We start from the raw sequence: 21,321 nt of genomic DNA, 5'->3' as shown, positions 1-21,321 counted from the left end.
AAGCATTCCTTCACCTGTCAACTGCCCTTGGATGGAACTGTCCTTCCTTATCTATATTTTCCATAGGAGACGCACCAATTGCCACTTTCCAGAAGTAGATTATTCTTTGGTTACATATGCTTTGGTCATTTTCATTGGATTTGGAAATGAGGAAGTTAAGTTGAGGTGGTCAGGTTATCTTGAGCTGAAAATCTCTCTTGTTCAGTCATTACTTAATCTGGGCTAATCAACTCTAGGTTCCTTTAATCTGCCTGCATGTAGTTTATCCCTTTAATCTTCTGTAATAGTCTTCCCTAAGCCCTCTCTAATGCCATTTATGTTCTTTTATATAAGGTCACACACACTGGAAAGAATTCTCTCAATAGGAAGGAATATTACCCAGGGATGCAACCGCATTTTCACCCAATAATTGTAAAGGCTTTATTCCACAACTTGCATTATGTACAGTACAGAGCAGAGGTTCAAAGCACTGCTATTCTCAGTGTGACTTTGGCCTTGCAGAAGGATAACTGTATGTCTTCCAAACCCTGGTGGCCTTTGCATCCAGACACAAAGCTACCACCTGACTCCCATAATTACATGGGGCCAATGGACAATGGAATATAGTCCTGGCATAGTTCTGGACAGTGAAATGTAGTCAGAAGTGATGGGCAGCATTTCTAAGCCTGGATCCTAACATTTTACTGCATAATCCTTTAAATAAACCCATTCCCAACTCAATAGAAGTGATGGGTAAAACGTGGAATTCAGCTCTCAGAACTTGTGTGTTTCTCCAGGTTCCTGTGACCTCCTGGACCATCCACTTCTTGTTCTAGTTCAGCCACAGCAATGGTCGAACAATTCTATGTGCGAATGGGACCAAGGAGATGTCTCCTGGATTCTGTGCCTCCTCCTGGCTAAACGATAAAGAGAATTCCATTCTGTGGAGTAAATTTCCACCACTGGGAGACAGAAGACAGAAGGGGACTCAACAGATGAATCCCTTCCAATCTTCCAGGGAATTCCCGGGTGGTCCAGTGGTTAGGACTCTGTGCTTTCACTGCCGAGGGCCCGGGTTCCAACCCTGGTCAGGGAACTATGATCACACAAGCCACACAGCACGGTCAAAAAAAAAAAACCAAAACAAAATTTACAGTGTAACTTTCCAATAGCATCTCTGTTCTGCCTGCAGACGACCCACCAGGCTCAGTAAGTACAACTATTTAGCCAAGTTGTTATCTATACAAGATACAAGATGTTATCTGTACATCTACACGATTTGTTGTGGAGTCAAACCCTGCACAGTAAAAGAGCCTCTTGCAACCAGCTCATCCTCACTTCTTTTTCCCCTTACCCTTTCTGCACCTTCAGAATAAAACATCTAAACATAATCCTTTCCTCTGGCTCTGTTTTCCAGTGAAGACGGAATAAGACACACCATTTTCCAGAGAATATGCATTTTAAAAATTATTAAATCCTTCAGAAAAAGGAACAAGGAATTCATTGAGAATTCTCACTGAGAATTATTTTCATTTCAGCAGAGAATTTCCAATAGCCTTGAACCCTACTGCCCTGCACACTATGTTATCCATATGTTCACTCGTTGCCAATGTTGGCCTGAACTACACTGGATCATCAGTAATCACAGGGCTAGAACCATGAAAGCAACATGATCCTTTGAAACATGTCCCATAGTGCAGTTCCTGTACTTACATGCTAATAATGCTGCTTCTTTATCCGATAAAGGTGATGATTACTGTACTGGTTTTCTAGGGCTACCGTAAGAAAGCATCACTGACTGAATGGCTTACACAACCAAATTCATTTTCTTATGGCTCTGGAGCCTAGAAGTCTCACATGAAGGTGTCAGCAGGGCTGGTCCCTCCTGAGACCTCTCTCCTTGGAGTGCAGATGGCCGTCTTCTCCCTGTGTCCTCACAGGGTCATCCTTCTCTATGTGTCTCTGTCCTAATCTCCTCTTCTTATAAGGATACTCGTCCTATTGGATTAGGAGCCACCCTAACGACCTCATTTTAACCTTAATCACCTCTTAAAAGACCCTGTTTCCAAATACAGCACACTCTGAGGTGTGCTGTACCTAACTGGAGTGAGGCATTTAATATATGAATCTGGGGGAGGCAAGGACACGATTCAGACTATAACACATACTATGCGTCCTTAAACTTTTGCCCTAGAAACCACAGAATTGTTGAATCAAGATCAAAAGAGGGGACAATGCAGGGGACACTGGTTCGAGCCCTGGTCCGGGAAGATCCCACATGCCGCGAAGCAACGAAGCCTGTGCGCCACAACTACTGAGCCTGCGAGCCACAACTACTGAAGCCCGCATGCCCAGAGCCCGTGCTCCACAACAAGAGAAGCCACTGCAATGAGAAGCCCACGCACCGCAGCCAAGAGTAGCCCACGCTCGCCACAACTAGAGAAAGCCCACATGCAGCAATGAAGACCCAATGCAACCAAAACTAACTAAATAAATAAATTTATATTTTAAAAAGAAAAGAGCAAAAGAGAACACTTCAGTATTTATGTGTGTCAGTTAAGGATCCTTGGTTGTAGGCAACAGAACTATTCCAAACCTGAGAGAAAAAGGAAAATGATTGAACAGGAATGGGTGTAGTGCATGAAATTCAACGAGTCACCAAAAATTCAAGGCAGAAATGAAAAAGCATAGGGCAGCTTCCAGGGACTCTATGGAGCAGGAGATAATAATTTCCCTCATACATCCATACCACTGCTGGGACAAAGGAGAATCAACTCTCTTCCTTTAGTCTAGACAGGATTTGGTGTCCCAGGGGAACATTCAACTGGTCTAGTCTTGGTCGATGCTCATTCCTTGACAAGGGTCAGAAAGGTCATTTGTATTCACAGCCCCACCAGAACCGCACACAGTCTAGCAGATGTGATTCTCCAGAAGAAAGTTCCAGTGATGCTTCACTAAGAAAGAGAAATGGAGAGTTGGTGGCAAAAAAGGAAAGCAAAGAACGTCGTGGCTCTCTAAGTCGGCTTGCCTTGCTCCATCAGCTGGCTGATCACCATGGATCTGTGGACACAGATTCCCGTCTCTGAAGCTGGGAAGGATTTACCCCCTGTGCCATTTCCCCTCTTGCCTCTGTATTTTATCCTCCATTAGGTTGGGCATTACATACCATTACTTCTTTGGCCACAGGCTAAGAGAGCAGCAAGGACTCAGCTGGGTCAGCAGGTGGTCCAGGCGGGAGAGGTGCTCAGAGGCATGTCCCCTGCCATTAATTTTCTAGTTTTCGACTATTGCTCTTTGCGTCCACAATGTTGAAATGGTGCCGTATTTTAGTTACAGCTCTTTCAGGAAATCTTTGCTGTTACAGCTTGTGAGTGGCTCTTTTAAAGAGCCAGTGTCTTTTAGAGGATGAAAACAATAGAACGGCAGATTTTATCATAACTGCTATAAGGAAATCTGCCGTCTGGGGGAATATGGTTGTCATTTCTAGATTTTTGTTTCTACGGGAAGGACCATCTAACTAAAGAGGAATTTGTTTTCCTCCTGTAATAAATCCATATATCATATTTCACATATATGAGGACACCGTGTATAGATCCCATTTTACATAAATCTCATATCCGATCTGACCCAACATGTGACCTGGGGGTTATTAAAGTCTGGTGTCCTGGACGCTCAGTTTTGCATCTGATTATCCTTCTGACAAATGTCACATGTTCCCCATCCCTGCAACCATAAAGGAGCCCACAGGCCCACGTGGCAAGTAAAATCACAGATATTCCCTTTTTCATCCCATATTAGACCAGGACACAGAACAGGAGTCACCCAAGATATTCTGTAAAAGGGTAGGAAGTAAGTATTTGGGGCGTAGTGGGCCACAGAATCTCTGTGAAAACAGCCATGAAGATAGATAAAGGAATGAATTAGGCTATATTTCATTAAAACATTATTTACATAAACAGGCAAGAGGCCAGAGTTGGCCCAGGGGTTGTAGTTTCCTGACCTACGGCCTAGAATTCTGCCTTCCTCACTAATATACTGAGTTCTGACCACTCCAAAAACAATAATAACAAAAATAATTGCCATCTTTTAAATCTTACTGTATATCTATCTACTATGTATCTATGCATCTTGTGCAAACGTATTCATCTCCATAACAGCCCAATAAGATAGTTATCTCCATTTTACAAAACAGGAACTAAGCTTAGTTAACTAATGTGGTCAATATCTCCAAACCTTCCAAATGAAGATTTGGATTTTGCAGTTTTCGCCGTTTTAGTCAGGATGGGTTGGACTATGTCACAGTAATGAGCAATCCCCAACTCTCAGCAGTGCAAACCAACAAAAATCTATTTCTTCCTTAAGGAAAGTCCAGGCAAGGCTCCAGGTCAGTTGCCCTCTGTGTAGCTGTCCACTCCAGTCTGCGTGGGACTTACGTCACTTCTGCACCAACATCTTCTCCCGTTTTCCCTACAATAAGAGGGGTCTAGAGAAGAACTTCTCAAACTTGAGCACACATACAAATCACCTGGGAGCTTATTCAAGTGAAGCTTCAGATACAAGGGTTTTGGGGGTGGGGTCTCAGATCTGAATATCCATCACTCCCTGGGATGTTAGGGACCACATTCCAAGCAGTAAGTGGTACCCTGGCAAGAAAATGATTACATATAGAAAGACAGACATCTGGTCAACACTATATTGGCCAAAACAAGTCACAGGGCTTTGCATAACCTGAAGGGCATAAGGGAGGGCCTTTACTCCTTTCACAGGGTATAAAGGAAGCACGTCTCTTGGGATATAGTTGTAATATCTACTCAGTCCAGGCTTGTTTGACTTCACAGTCTTTACCCGTGTCACTGTGTTACACTGCTTATCCTGCTGACAGATGGAGATCAGTTCTGACCCCCATCCCGTCAGCTTGGAACACTGCCTTCCCCTCACAGTCCTCTTCCTTCACACTGCATCCCTGTCTCCTAACCCCGTGAAATGCAAAATGTGGTTCCCGGTCCAGGAGCATCAGAATCACTGTGAGCTTGCGAGAAATACAGAATCTCAGGGTCCACTCCTGAGCAAACGAATCAGAATCTGCATGTTAACAAGATCCTTAGGTGACTTGCGTGTACATTAAAGGATGAAAATCATGCTGTATGATGTAAGCTTTTATAAGCAGAATGGATAGACAACAAGGTCCTACTGTATATCACAGTAGGACTATTTTCAATAGTCCAACACAGAGAACTATAGTCAATATCCTATAATAAACCATAATGGAAAAGAATATATAAAAAAAGAATGCATATATACGTATTAACTGCATCACTTTGCTGTACAGCAGAAATCAACACAACACTGTAAATCAACTATACTTCAATTAAAAATTGATTAAAAAATAATTAAAAAGAAAAGAAAAGAAAATCATACTCTAATCCACCCCACAGACAGCAGACTTTCACCTGTGGGGAAACTGTCCAGCCTACGAACGTTGCCGAAAATGACCCTCATTTTCCACCACTGCCTGAATCCACCACAGCAGGTACTTCAAAAATCACACTTGAAACCCAGGGAGCCTATTGAGAAAAGTGGCAATCCACCTAAGGAGACCCTAACCCTAACCCTAACCCTAAACCCTAGCTCTGACCCTAACCGTATATTCCATATATGTGTTATATATATAACAGTTCATGATAATGTTTGTTTTAAATTAAAGTAACTTATCTTATGAAGAAGCATTTATTACCAGACAACTTTAACATGCCTTAATATCCTAAGATATTCAAGGGTAGTCATGTAACTTCATACCATTAATCTTTTATTTCAAAGGATAGCCATTAAATGCCATGTGCTGAGTTCTAGGCATATAACAAATAGTAAATGAGCCTTTGGTATCCAGAAATCCATAATTTCATTTGTACATAATGGAATCTCAATAGATCGAAGTAAGTGTTCTAGCAAAGAGGTGTTCCGTGTGCTATGAAAGCACATGAAAGACTAAGAAAGGGGACCAACACTACAGAATGGCAGCTATAAATCACACATTTTACAAAGTACTTTCGTATCTATTTTTGCCTTTCCATCTGTCGGCAACCACCCTGTGATGTACGATTATCCTCATGACACCAAGGAGGACACTAGTTTCAAGGATAGGAGGGAATTAAGACTCCCAAGCCCCCTGGTGGAAACACGCCAACCACTGGGGAGAGTGTACAACCACTGGGGAGAGTGTACAACCACTTTGGACATTAACTTGGCACCACCAAGAACTCGGAAGGTGCAAATACTCACGGCCCAGCAGCATATGCCCCTGCTCCCAAGAACTGCCTCATCTAAACCAGGATGGAGACAGGCATTCAACTCTAGGCGTAGCCAACTCCCAAGTCTCTGCTTTTCACAACCTCCTGCTTTGTCATCTTCCTTAATCACAGACCAAAGGGCCAGGAAATCCCCTTAGAAACCATCATCTTAACATCCCTGCCTTCAAACACGGAGGTCAAACTCTGTCATTTTGCTAGATCACTCTATTCCCGCAATAAATTCTTGCTTCTCTTTCTTATGCTCCCGCTGCACAGCTGGACAACACAATTATTTCATCCCCACTTGACCCTTTCCATAAATATTGCCATTTCTGCAAAATGGGAGGTCTCTTGGTGTTGAGCATGAAATTAAGGGAGAGATCTCCAAGTGTTACTTCCTGTGTCCCATATCTGACTTGGGCACTCCATGAAGTGAATTTCTAGGTGAGTCAAGTTTACAATTATTAGCCTTTTGAGACTATATTTGCATTGCCTCTGGCGGTCAAATGAGAATACCTCATTTGACTAGAAGTACGTTTCAGGTGAAATGATGAACGTGGCATACCGCCCCTGCTGTCGGTCGCTATCCCTGTGTATGAGAGCCGCTGAAAAGCTCCGAGCGTGGCAAGAGATGGCTTATTCTAGCAGACGTGTGTGAGGGTATAGCCTTGTGATTCATGATTACAGCCCTTTCCAAGAAGGTCTAGCTCCTCTTTGGACCGTGACTCCCAGACATCAGATACACCTACACTCGCCATCTGATTGTTATATGATGCTGATATGGTGCCCCAGCAGTAGCACAGCTTTGCCATGCTGTTAGATACCGAAAAATCAGCCTGTCTTCGGATTGTCTCAATGCTCGGACTTGCTCACACAGTTGGGACATGTCAGTTCCTGAGAACTGTTAGCACCCAGCATCTAGCCTTCAAGCACCAGTATGAACACCAGATGCACACTTCATGGTGCATCCAAGGAAACATCTTCACTTCACCCTTACATCTCTTTAGGTTAAATTCAAAGTTGGGTTGAACTATCCTCTGGACTGGATAGATGCTATGTTGACAGCAGGTTCAGAAATGAACACTTCCATCCTTATGGACAACCTCATATCAGCTAGTCACCTCTTCTCTGTCATCAATTCAGAGAATATTCTGCATTCAGCATCCATCTTCCAAAGACTATTCAGGCATCAGCCAAGATGGCGGAGTAGAAAGACCCTGAGCTCTCTTCCGCTCACAGGTACACCAAAATCACAACTACGTGCAGAACAGCCATCCACGAAAAAGGCAGGAACCTACCAGAAAAGATCGTCTACAGCTAAAGATATAAACTACAACCAGATGGGTAAGAGGGGTGGAGTTGCAACATTGTCAAGTCTGATACCTCTGGGTGGGTGACCCAGATAAAGGAGAATAACTGCAATTGTACAGGTTCTCCCAAAGGTCCGAGAGAGGTCCGAGCCCCATGTAGGGCACCACAGCCTGGGGGTCCTGCACTGGGAAGAGGAGGTACCAGACGGTGGGACTTCAAAGGCCAGTCGGGCTTACTTTCAGGCGTCCCAGACGCAGGGGGAGGGGAGTAAGAGGAACAAGCTACTATGAATGAAATAAATAAGCTACAAGGACATATGGTGCAAGACGAGGCATACAGCTAATATTTTATAATAACTATAAATGGAGTATAACCTTTAGAATTGTGAATCACTATCTTGCATACCTGAAACTTACATAATATTGTACATCAACTATATCTCAATAAAACAAACAAGAGTATTCGAGTTCAAAAAAAATAACGTAGGGGATTCCCTGTTGGCGCAGTGGTTGAGAGTCCACCTGCTGATGCAGGGGACACGGGTTCGTGCCCCGGTCCGGGAAGATCCCACGTGCCGCGGAGCGGCTGGGCCCGTGAGCCATGGCCGCTGAGCCTGCGCGTCCAGAGCCTGTGCTCTGCGACGGGAGAGGCCACAACAGTGAGAGGCCTGCGTACCGCAAAAAAAAAAAAAAAAAAAAAAAAAAACAAACAACGCACTTCCCTCTTAACGTATCATCAGAGAGGTGTTCTGGTTTGGTGATAAAATTCAATTCTAATGGGTAAGATGCTTTTTTGAAACCGTATTTCCCTGGTGTGGATTTGTGGAGTAGAAATGGCCAAATCGGGGGGCCAGGGGGTGGGACAGAGAGCCAAGTTTAACTCCCAGGGTGAGCATGTATAAGCAAGCCAGACTTGGACAAGTTACTTATTTTCTGTGGAACTTAGAGTCTTCATCAAAGATTCCTACTCACGGGGTTCCTTTAGGATTCAGTGAAGAGCTTCCCTATCTCAGACACAATCTCACAGGGTCTGTGTGAGGATTCACTGATGTGAAACCTTCTCTCACCCAAAACAGGTGACACACCCTATCACAGAATCTGACCGTGGGCTAGATATTTGAACACAGGATTTTTAGAGAGAAATGGAAATACACGCTTACCAAATGCATGGTAAAAACCCTCGGTAAACTGTAAAGTATTATGGGTGTTATTTAGAGTTATTGCTGTTCAGACACACAGCCACGAGCTCTGCTGATTCTGTGAAGCAGACCATAATTGGCTCTGGGCCCGCTGGAAGGTGCACTTGGGACAGGACAGCAGTCCCATGGGACAGTATGAATATGGCAAATATGTTTAGGTGAATTTACAGTCTCTTGATTTCCCTGGACGCCAGAAAGTATGTTGTGAACAGTTTCCCAAATACCTATTTGAATGGCAACGGAAACTGGGCAAAATAAACGGACATACTTGGCTTTATGTTACAACCCTGATTTATGTATGTGTTTAGATGCATACATGGCAGGTGCAGGACACCTCACCTACCACCTAGGAGGTGATCACGGGAAAATTCGATGACAAAGCTCTTTTGATTGGTCAGCAATACCACTCTTCTAACTGACTGACAGGCAGATGCTTTCAGGGTGTTAATGGTGACCCTAGTCCTCTCTATCAAATTCCACCTATAGCAGTAAGATATGCCAGACAACGCCATCCTTGATCATCCATTTAATGTCTTAAAAAAAAAACGCTATGTGTTCATCAGGAAAATATAATTTAACAAGCAAACCCACATTTTAGATGATTTCCCTAACACAGATGATTCATTAGAAGGAAGCAATGTAATGCCTCCATACATAATGATTAAATGAAGATATTCAAGGAAGAATTATTGATTATGGTAAAAAAACAAACAAACAAACAACTGAGATCAAGACAAGTGACCGATGTCGTGTACTGTTTAATAAAATAGTCCTAGTGTCAGATCATTTTAAGTTCCCTCCAATTTTAGATATTTTCTTATCTAGGAAAAGAGGGAGAGTGGGGATATATTCTGACAGACTTGAATTAACCTGAAAAAACTGTTTTAATCAGCACAAAAGCTTTGATTGGAATGTTTAAGCGCTTAACGTTGCCTTCAGGAGGACAAATTCCCAAGCGAGTTGAGAGTACTTTTAGAACATTCAAGAAAAACAGCAAAAAAAACTGTAATGCTTGAGAAGAGGTGCAAATTTCAACTTTACTACAATACTTGAATGAGTAAAAATTAATAGGTTACAATGAAAATATTTAACTGAAAACAGTATTATACACAGTAATAATTTTATGTTGTGTTCTGAAAGATTTCTTTGGTGTTTTATATATTCTTTACACTAAAAATTAAAGCAAATGGTACTTTTCATTGTTTTACATAATTGGCATGCTTCTTCTCATAATCCTGTACATAACCCCATATATTGTGTTTACGTGTCAACTACACATATATTAGTGCAAAGAAAACCTAACAGAGGGCTGGTCCACACAGCACTTTTAAGCCAAGCCAGAAGACCCTCAGAAACCTCTGACAAATAAGCTGCAAGCTACAGTACAATGACTAAGGCAGAAATGAACAGTCACTGGATACACAGGTCAATGCCATGAGCTCTCCCAGACTCTCTCGCCCTTCCCAATCTCCCATAACTTTCTGCTCATGTGGTAGACCCGCACGGTCCCACCACCTGAGACTGACAACCGCATGCCCAATCTCAGGCCCCTCCCAGCATTTGAAGACCTGGTAGAACCATCAGGCCCCAGCAGCTCCTAAAAGAGGCCAGGGTAGTAACATAGAGATGCGGATGTCAACACCCTACAGGGCACCTTGGGCCAGTGGGAGATGGAAGACAGCACACAAAGTTCTCTCTCCTCCTGTTCCAAAGCACACTCCGGCCACACTGTCCACCCTGAGCCATCCTGAGCCATCGCTGTCCCGCAGCTTCATCTCTTGGGCGGGTAGAGAAGCAGTGGTGAGAAAACCCAGCTACTTCTGCTTCCTGTTCTCTGCTGCGTCCGTTCCCTATAGCTCCTCCCTCAGGGGCTGTGATTGCTGCTTCCAACAAAGCATCAGCCAGAACTGTGCCTAAGGTTTGTTTTTAGAGAACCAGGGCTAAGACACTTGTGTGTCTGTCTGTTTATTTTTCTTTGTCTTCACGGCAGGTACAAAGCATGGATGACAAGATGAGAGGGTCTACTTTGAAATCATAGGATTATATCTGGAGCATTTGGCCTCAAAGTCTGGGCCTGAGGCTCTTTGACATATACGGCCTGTACCTTCAAATACCTAATTATTGTTTACCCTAACAATATCCCTGCATGCTAGGTTTTTACTGTTTTTATTTCACACTTCTGAGAGTCATGACATGGAGTTTCTTTCCCAACAGAGCAAATTTAGCAGGTTGTAGAGTCAGATCTTCTTATTCTGCTTGTCATGATCTTTTGGCTGTGTTGGTCTCTCGGTTAAAGATGGATGAGGAAAAACTAGAACACATCCAAAACAGAGTGTCCTGCATACCATTTCAGAAATGACATCAAACTGCCACAAAAAAAGGCCAGCCAAGATGCATAGGTTAGACTCAATAGTTGTTTTACAATATAGGAAGTGTCACACCCTCAGTCTTATTATTTAGCATTTTGTACTGTCATCCTACACTCAAAGAAATTTAGAGAAATTGTGTTGCTTTATACCCAATAAAAGACTAAACAATATGAAAGTTATATGTGAGCCTCATTTATGACCCAATTGATCCTGAAAAAAACAAAACAAACAAACAACTAAAAAAAACAGTCTAAAGTAGAAACTCTCTACCATATTATCCTGCAATCCCACTCCTGGGCATATATCCAGAAGAGAGGGAAACTCTAATTGGAAAAGATACATGTACCCAATGGTCACAGCAGAACTATTTAAAAGAGCCGAGACATGGAAGCAACCAAAATGTCCATGGAAGCAACCAAAATGTCTGCTTTATGAATGGATAAAGAAGATGTGGTACATACAATGGAATATTACTCAGCCATAAAAAGAATGAAATTTTGCCATTTGCAGCAACATGGATGGATCTAGAGACTGTCATACTGAGTGAGGTAAGTCAGAAAGAGAAAGACAAATATCACATGATATCACTTACATGGGGAATCTAAAAAAATGATACAAATGAACTTATTTACAAAACAGAAACAGACTCACAGACATAGAAAACAAACTTATGGTTACCAAAGAGGGGGTGGATAAATTGGGAGTTTGACATTAGCAGGTTCAAACTACTATATATAAAAGAGACAAACAACAAGGTACTACTGTATATGTATAGCACAGGGAACTATACTCAGTATCTTGTAAAAAACTATAATGGAAAAGAAAAAAAAAGGAGAAACTTTAAAAAACTTCTATTTTTTTGTACTTCTAATAAAATTGCAACAGGTTTGCATTGTTGGTAGCCTTTAAAGAGACGTAAGTGGTATAGTCCTCAGAATTGTGAATTTTAAGATAGAAAAAAACAAGCCAGTTCTCCAGAAAGAACAAGAGTAAAGTGTCTAAAATTGCCCTGCAGTCTTTAATTCGATGCCCAGAGGAGCTATTTGTATTATTTATGTTTTTTTCATAGCTAAAAATTCATTGCCATCTCCAGTGTCACGAAGCTTTTCCTTTATATCTTCCTCTAGGAATTTTATAGCTTTAAGTGTTAGGTTTTGATTTTTAATGCAGCTGGAGTTAATTTTTGTATATGGTATAAGATAAGGGGTCAAGTTCTTTCTTCTGCAAGGGGATATCCAGTTTTCACAGCACAATGTGTTGAAGAGACTGTCCTTTCCTCATATCATGTGTATTTATATCAGTACTACAATGTTTTGATGACTGTACCTTTGTAATATGTTTTGAAATCAGGAAGCATGAGACCTCAAATTTTGTTTTTCTTTTTCAAGGTTGAAATCTTTTTTCAAGATTTGTTCTTTTTCGGTAAGCTGTGACAAAGCGAGAGAGAGGCATGGACATATATACACTACCAAACGTAAGGTAGATAGCTAGTGGGAAGCAGCCGCATGGCACAGGGAGATTGGATCAGTGCTTTGTGACCGCCTGGAGGGGTGAGATGGGGAGGGTGGGGAGGAGGGAGATAGGATCAGTGCTTTGTGACCGCCTGGAGGGGTGAGATGGGGAGGGTGGGAGGAGGGAGATACAAGAGGGAAGGGATATGGGAACAGATGTATATGTATAACTGATTCACTTTGTTATAAAGCAGAAACTAATTTAAAAAATTTTTTTCTTTCTCAAGATTGTTGTTGCTACTCAAGGTCCCTTGTGATCCCATATGATGTGAATTTTAGAATTTTTTTTCCTACTTCTACAAAAAAACATAATTGGAATTCTGATAGGAGTTGCACTGAATCTGTAGACCGTAGACGGCTTTGTGTTGTATGAACATTTTAACAATATTAAGCCTTCCAATTCTTGAGCATGGGAGATCTTCCCATTTTTGTGTGTCTTCTTTAACTTCTTTCATCAATGCTTTGTACTTTTCAGTACACAAAGTTTTCCACTTCCTTAAGTTTATTCTCAAAGTATTTTATTCTTTTGGATGCGATTTTAAATGAGGTTGTTTTTTTAATTTCCATTTCAGTGTTCACTGTTAACGTATAGAAAGCATCTGATTTTTCCACGTTGATTTTATATCCTGCAACTTTGCTGAATTCATGTATTTGTTCTCATAGTTTCTATGACGAACCTTGAATGTTTTCTATGTATAAGAGCAACATTTGCACTTTTTATCCTGAATGTTTGTGTTACCACACTTGTCCTTGCGGTCCGTGAAGAGACACTGTTTCTGTAGTACACAGCCCTACAAAGGCACATGCATAACTGATTCATTACTTTAAAAAATCACAGCAACAGGCTGAATGAGATTAGCACACACCCAAAGAGTTGGATGGCTGAGGCTTCAGAGCCCTTCACTGAGACCTTTGTATAACGATCCAGAGCTGGGAGAAGGGCTTCTGCCTGCCTGCCTGGCTGATTCCCCACCAGCTGGCAATGATGGGCTTTTATTCACATCCCAGGATCAGAAACAGAAAATGTATTCAGAGAGCGCCATGGGGAAAAGGGAAGGCAAAAACACTCTAGCATCTTTGGCAGTCTCATCTATTCTCCAAGTCACTTGTTCAAATAAGCCAATTTTCTTCTAGTGCTGGCTACGTACAGCTAGGCTTTTTTTCTTGCAGTCATGGGCTTTTAACCTGCGGCACGGATGGAATGCCTGAACTTGGCTGTAGATCTTCTGAAAGCAGCTCTTCCCCTCAGGCAAATTTAAACTGGCATCAGAACCGTGACACTAAAGTTCCCAAGGGGCTAAAAATATTACAAGTTCTGCTAGCTGATACAAAATTGGCTGGGAGATTAAAACAAAGATCATACTCCCAGCGTGGGAAGAAATATTACCCTGAATAATTTAAAGAGCGCTATCATCAACTGGCAGGAAATGAAATTCAGAATTGCCCATCTCCTGGCACTGAAATTAAAAGAGGGATAACGGAGGGTAGAAAGGCAGAAAAAGAGTATTATCACCTAAATCCTTGATCTTGGTGATCTTTTCCTTTGGGGTAGAACTTGGTGAGTATAGATATTAAAAAATTAGAAAAGGGTCCAGTCAAGGAGGAGAGAAAGGAAACCTAAAGGATGCTAGCTTGAGTAGTAAGTAACCTTTCTCTTGTTGGTAACAGGCAAGACCCACTCCAGGACCCCTCCTCCAGGTGGGGGCCATGTGACTGAGTTCCAGCTGAGTGTAAGCAGACTTGCTGGGCGACACCAAGAAAACCTTCCAGATGACTAACTGCCCCCCCGTCCCCACCCCATACCCTTTCAACGACACCCACTTGAAGCCACAGCACTGAGAACTTGGAAGCTACACATGGCCGACCAGTGGTTTCCTAAGATGCAAGGTCTGTGGGTCCCAAATGCCTGCTTGGGCAGGAGCTGTCTGCCCATCAAGCACACCCGCTGTGGTCTTTACAGGAATGAGAAATGAAGTTCCATCACGCATTGGAGTCATTACACGTGTTTGGATGTGCTTTAGTAGCTAGAATTCCCTAACTAATGCAGTACCTGAGTACCCTCAGATAGTATATCCCACGTGTCGGAGATTCTGTTTACTCATCAGAAAATAACTTTATTAGGAGGAAATAGAGCAAGGAAAAAAAGATGTTTCTTAAGCCAGAATATCATCATAAGCTTCATCACACATGAATGTAAAAATTAGATAATTCTCACCTAAGTGTGCACCTGAGGTTTAAATACTATAGTTCATTGATTCTAAGCACCATATATAAAATTAGAATGTGTCTTAACCATTGATGGGCATAGTCAAAGTGATATTTAAAATTTTTTTCTTAGCGGTATTTTAAATAAAGCTACAACTCTCAATCTGCGGTCTTAGATTTGATGAAGTGGCATGCTGTCTGCTGGATGCCAAGACTGTAATGGCCATAGTCTCTGTTCCTACAGGATTAAGCCACACATCTCTGTGTCCTCCTAGCTACATTACCCCAGAAAGCTAGGATGCTACACAGTCAAGGTCAAAGGAATGAAATCTGGCTTGGTCTGGTCCCACTGCTACATCCTCAGGGTGGGAGACTGTCAGGACATCACAGGACAATAGGACCTTCTGATTTCCCCAAGCTAAGTATACTCTGAGACTCAAAATTTTAATATAATGATTTACAGAAAGTTATAATTTTGTCCCAGCAGTAGCAGTGTGCACACATGGAAATACTAAGTAAGGAGAAATCACAGTCATCACACAAAGCTCCAATCACACACTGTAATTAGACAATGACTCATTTCTATAAATCTTGCTATGAGTATTTTATATGTTTTATAAGTCGTACCATAATATTAAATAAACAACACTCCGACCGATGGTTGATATCTGCTCTAAACATAATTTTTAGGAGTTAAGATAAATATGTGGAAATACAAATGTGGCCTTATTCTCTACTCTCCCAGGACAGATAATCAGGATAACTTTTTTTTTAATGTACAAGAAATCTTTTACTCCTTCAGAGAACTCTTCGAAGCAAATCCCATCTGGAGATGGCACAGAAAGCAATGCTCCTTACCCGGGCCTGCTGCAGTTCTTGCTGACAACTCAAGCTAACACCCAATACTGACAAAACAGACATCATCGGACTATGGCCCCAGGCCAAATCTGGCGCGCTGCCTGCTTCTATACAGTGCATGAGCTGAGGATTTTTTTTTTTTTTTTTTTTTTTGCATTTTCAAATGTTTGGGGAAAATCAAAAAGAATAACATTTTGTGACATGTGAAAATTCTGTGAAATTCAAATTTTAGTGTCCATAGATAAACGCAGACTGAAATACAGCCATATTTGTTTCTGCCTTGTCTCTGGCTGCTTTGGGACCATAAAGCCTGAAATGTTTAATATCTGATGCTTTGCAGACAAAGACCTAAGCCTTGCTACTCCAACGAACTGAAGCAACATCACCTGGGAACTTGTGTGAAATAGTGAATCTCAGGCCAGGCCCCAGAACTGATTTAGAATCTGTGATTTAAGGAGATCCTCAGGTGACTCACGCCAACATTAACATTTGACAAGTCCACCCTAAAGAGAATGGATATGCTACACATTTATCAAGAAAGGGATGTCCATTTGAGGCAATGCAAACAAAGTGATTCATAACTCATAGGAGTCATACGTATTTTAGTTAAAAAATAAATAGTAAATGATGAGATGTTAGTTTTCATGGGGGAAAAAATCTGAGAAAATTTTAGATTTAACCCTGAACAACTTATGTTGTCCAATACAAAATGGAAAAAGAGAACAAATATAAGCCTAGATGAGTTTTCTAAAGTGGACACTAGCTTAATCACAGTTGGGTATTTTTGTGTTTTTCTTTTTTTTCAATTGACCTAAACTGTTCCTTGTGGTAAAGATGTGAATAATTAACCAACAGAGCCATATAAACAACTTCATCTGTGTGACGGCAGAATTTACAGGAGAATGTATGTTCTAAGGTTGTGAGCCTCAACAAAAAGCACTTCCATGGGCCATGGATCAATAAGACCTATCAGTCAATATCCATTTATCCCAATAAGCAGTCTATTAGGCTTTTCCCTTTGACACTTCGGCCGGTCATTTCATTACCACTGGACAATGATTTCTTACAGATGACCCAAAGATTCATGAGGAGCGCAATTTAAACGTTTAACATTCTGTTTTTCTTAGATTTAAACCCCTGTTTCTTCTGATGGTGACCCAGGAATTTCTTCTCTGGTCATTAATCACAGAGGAAGAGATGACAAGATGAGGACTGCAACTTTTCCTGCTATAACTGTTAACACATTCCCTAAACAAGGTTGGTATTTAGCCCAGATTATAAGGGATGACCTCCAAAAATTATCACCAGGCTTATTATTCACCAATACCTATGTTTTCTGTTTCTACATTAGGTGAGCAACTCCAAAAGGCCAAACCTTCAAAATACTGGGGAGGAAAAATGTTTGTAAAAGATAGTAAGAATCTAAAAAAGAGTGGATATATATATAACTGATTCACTTTGCTGTACAGTAGAAAGTAACACAACATTGTAAATCAACTATACTCCAATAAAATTTTTTAAATAACACCAAAAAAATAATGACATCCTGTGAAATCTCCCAAGATAAAGCAGTCATACGTAACCCATCAAGTCCACTCACGTAACAGTCATTAAATTGATTTGCATAGAAATCAGCTGTCACGCGCTATTGACAAACTTAATCAGTCATCCATAGCTTTCCTTAATTCATGACAATGTGGTGATGTATGCCCACACGGGGGTTTTCTGATTCAATTTTCACCAGTGGTGATGATGGCCCCATCAGTTTGGGTCTAGATCACTATGGCCTCATTGATGATACATCGCAGTGAGTTTGCCCTGCAATCATTCCTGTCCCTCCTGTTACCAGAATGATGGTTGTTCTGCCTCTGACTTAATGCCAAGCTACCTCACTCCATGGGGGTGACTTGGAGACAAGAATACTAATGCTGTCCATCACCACAGCTGTTTCCCCTACAGTGTTAAATAAATCCCCATGGCTTCTACTGAGTCATTTGTTGGAAAAACAGGTATGACTAAGTGTTCTGATTTCCATTTTAAAACTTTACAGTTATTAATGCAATTCCTATAATAAACAAAAGTTTTATAAGAATAACCATACTCTACATTGGCTCCCTCTCGATGGAAAAAAATACAAGAAGGAAATGGACAGTCCAATGTTTTCAACCAGACTGAAAATTGACGTGAAGTAATTCATATTCACCTAACTAACCGTGATATGTTGAAATCAGTGATGAGGACTGTAAATTCAGATTTATGGATTAGTCCCAGTGATGGAAACCAATGCTAGCTAACTTATGAGGATAAAAAAGAAAAATAATGATCCATATGATCCAGCAATCCCACTCCTGGACATATATCTGGAGAAAACCATAATTCGCAAAGATACATGCACCCCAATGTTCACTGCAGCACTATTTACAATAGCTAAGACATGGAAGCAAACTAAATGTCCAACTACAGAGGAATGGATAAAGAAGATGTGGGGTGTGTGTGTGTGTGTGTACACACACACACACACACACATAATGGAATATTACTGAGCCATAGAAAAGAACAAAATAATGCCATTTGAAGCAACAATGATGGACCTAGAGATCATCATCCTGAGTGAAGTAAGTCAGAAAGAGAAAGACAAATAACATATGATATTACTTATACGTGGAATCTAAAAAAAAAGGTACAAATGAACTTATTTACAAAACAGAAGTAGAGTCACAGATGCAGAAAACAAACTTATGGTTACCTGGGGCTACGGGGAGGGAGGGATAAATTGAGAGATTGGGATTGACACATACACGCTACTATATATAAAACAGATAACTAATGTAGAGCACAGGGAAGTCTACTCAATACTCTATAATGACCTATATGGGAAAAGACTCTTATAAAGAGTGACTATACGTATAACTGATTCACTTTGTTGTACACCTGAAACTAACACAACATACAGTAAATCAACTATACTCCAGTAAAAAATTAAAAATAAATAAAGTAAGTAAATAAAAATAAAATAAAGTAAAGTAAGGTCAAAGAGAATTAGAGCCAATGCTCAACAAGTATTGAAGGCATCTCAAACATGCCGGCAGCAGGGACTGGCTGACTGCTTCCTTTGGGTACAGCTCCTGGGATGAATCCACTGCAGCCCTTTCTGGGCTCTGTTTAATATCCAAAGTCCCTCAAGAGAGACTCCAACCACCCTAATTTAAGTTACTTGTTCACCCTCTCATGATCCCATGAAGGTTAAGGGGGTTGTCTTAGCTCATCCCCCGCAAAAAAGAAGCCAGGATGCTATCACTGAGAGAGCAACAAGTGAATGGATGACAGGTGATCAAAACAAAAACTCGCATAAAATTCCTTGCCTCTCGACCATCCAGAAAACCCACGTCTTCAGAGACACACTTTCAGAATTGTTCACCGCCTAACATGTAGTAGTCATGTACAATGAGAACTGCTCTGGAAAAGAGACATCACAGCCTCGCCACCTGGCCAAGGGTCCTGAGATGTCGCTGTGCTCTCCGGCTTTATCTAGATCCCACAGTGATGTTCAACTACATAGGTGGTAAGTGTGGCAGTAACCACCACGGCCAACATACTCTACCATTTAACGTATTCAATTAAAACATGCAACTGCATGTAATGTATTTAATTAAAACAGGCAACTGTATAAGACAGAGCATGTATCTAATTAAAACACACAACTGGGGACTTCCCTGGTAGCGCAGTGGTTAAGAGTCCGCCTGCCAATGCAGGGGACACAGGTTCGAGCCCTGGTCTGGGAAGATCCCATGTGCCACAGAGTGGCTGGGCCCGTGCGCCCCAACTACTGAGCCTGCGCTCTGGAGCCCACGAGCCACAACTACTCAGCCCGTGAGCCACAACTACTGAAGCCGGTGCGCCTAGAGCCCGTGCTCCGCAACAAGAGAAGCCATCACGATGAGAAGCCCACGCACAGCAACGAAGACCCAAGGCAGCCAAAAATAAGTAAATAAAATAAATTTTAAAAATTAAAAAAAAAAACACACAACTGTATAAGACAGAGCAAGACAGGAAATAGGAATGGAACCTACAGGCCCACATGGTATCTTTCACCTGCATCTTTTCCTACCTATTCAAGTCCCTCTTCACATGTCACCGTAAGCGTCCAAGACAGTGACCCCATACAACACTCCAAACACCCAAAACAGAGACACAGTAGCCCCAACCCCAGTAGGCAGACATGGAAACCTAACCTTCACGATGTCTGCTAAAAGTGAGTCTAGTGGGAGAGGCAGTTCATCACTGTGTCCGGAGTTCAATGTCTGCTTCAGACAAGCTCAGAGCCAACTGGAGGAAAAACAGTTATTTTCTGAACGGGTCCTTAGAGAGTCTCATGAGCAGAGAGAAAAAGAGTGAAAGTGAGAGAGAGAGAAAGAGGCTGATAAAGAAAAGCATACACTAGTTTGATGATTATCAAGGTAGGGAAAATATCTGGTTAGAAATAGTTTGAGCATTTGCAAAATGTTACGCGTTCTTACCTAAAATCTTGCAATTCCTTCTCACCTTAATTTTAACGTATATTTCATTTCGTTTTACATTTTATTGAGTGTTGTGTGTACTATATGGTAGAAACTTTACTTTTCTTTGTATAAAAATTCTGTGCATGCTTTCTCCAAGACGCTTTCTCACCTTTTTTAAGGAAGATTCTCCGATGACAGTGATGCAATGTTTCACGTGACACTTTGAAGTGGAGTTGTTCCTCTGTACTGGGAATTTCCTAGAGTCCTCTGTGGAAGGAAAAATAATGTATCTTTATTTTTTATTTTATTAACCATTTTTTAAATTGAAGTATAGTTAAATTACTATAAATGTTGTCTTAGTTTCTGGTGTACAGCAAAATGATTCAGTTTTATATACGTGTGTGTGTGTGTCTGTGTTCTTTTTCAGATTCTTTTCCATTATAGGTTATTATAAGATATTGAATATATTTCCCTGTGTTATACAGTAGGTCCTTGTTGTTTACCTTCTTTATATATATATTAGTGTGTATATGTTAATCCCAAACCCCTAATTAATCCCCCGCTTTCCCCTTTGGTAACCATAAGTTTATTTCCTATGCCTGTGAGTCTATTTCTGCTTTGTAAATAAGTTCATTTGTATCATTTTTTTACATTCCACATATAAGTGGTATCATGATATTTGTCTTTGTCTGGCTTACTTGATATGAGAATCTCTAGGTCCATCCATGTTACTGCAAATGGCATAATTTCATTCTTTTTATGGCTGAGTAGTATTCCATTGTGTATATGTACCACATCTTTTTTCTTTTGGCCATGCCATGGGGCATGTAGGATCTTAGGTCCCCAACCAGGGATCGAACCCGTACCCCCTGCAGTGGAAGCACAGAGTCTTAACCACTGGACCCCCAGGGAAGTCCCTGTACCACATCTTCTTTATCTGATCATCTGTCGATGGACACTTAGGTTGCTTCCGTATCTTAGATATTGTAAATATTGCTGCAATCAACATTGGGGTGTGCATATTTTTTTCAGTTAGAGTTTTCTCTGGATATATGCCCAGGAGTGGCATTTTAGGATCAAATGGTAACTCTAATTTTAATTTTT

General features: G+C 41.2%; 1 protein-coding gene across 3 annotated transcripts in view; it reads right to left on the bottom strand.

Annotated features, from left to right (window-relative positions):
* LOC309796428 (uncharacterized protein) overlaps positions 1–21,321 on the bottom strand; it is a 201,155-nt gene that overhangs the window by 142,788 nt on the left and 37,046 nt on the right. For 2 of the 3 annotated variants that reach the window (XM_082609512.1, XM_082609513.1), the window contains exon 3: positions 20,387–20,484. In XM_082609512.1, the coding sequence (XP_082465638.1) occupies positions 20,387–20,484 (98 nt within the window). Of the gene's footprint in view, positions 1–19,139; positions 20,045–20,386; positions 20,485–21,321 lie in introns of those variants that run through there. The other variant, XM_082609511.1, reaches the window with a different exon arrangement.

The sequence above is a fragment of the Mesoplodon mirus genome, assembly GCF_964341445.2.
Source record: "Mesoplodon mirus genome assembly, chromosome: X".
NCBI lineage: Eukaryota > Metazoa > Chordata > Mammalia > Artiodactyla > Ziphiidae > Mesoplodon > Mesoplodon mirus.
Note: the sequence above shows the minus strand (reverse complement) of the source record. Positions and strands in the feature narration are given on the sequence as shown.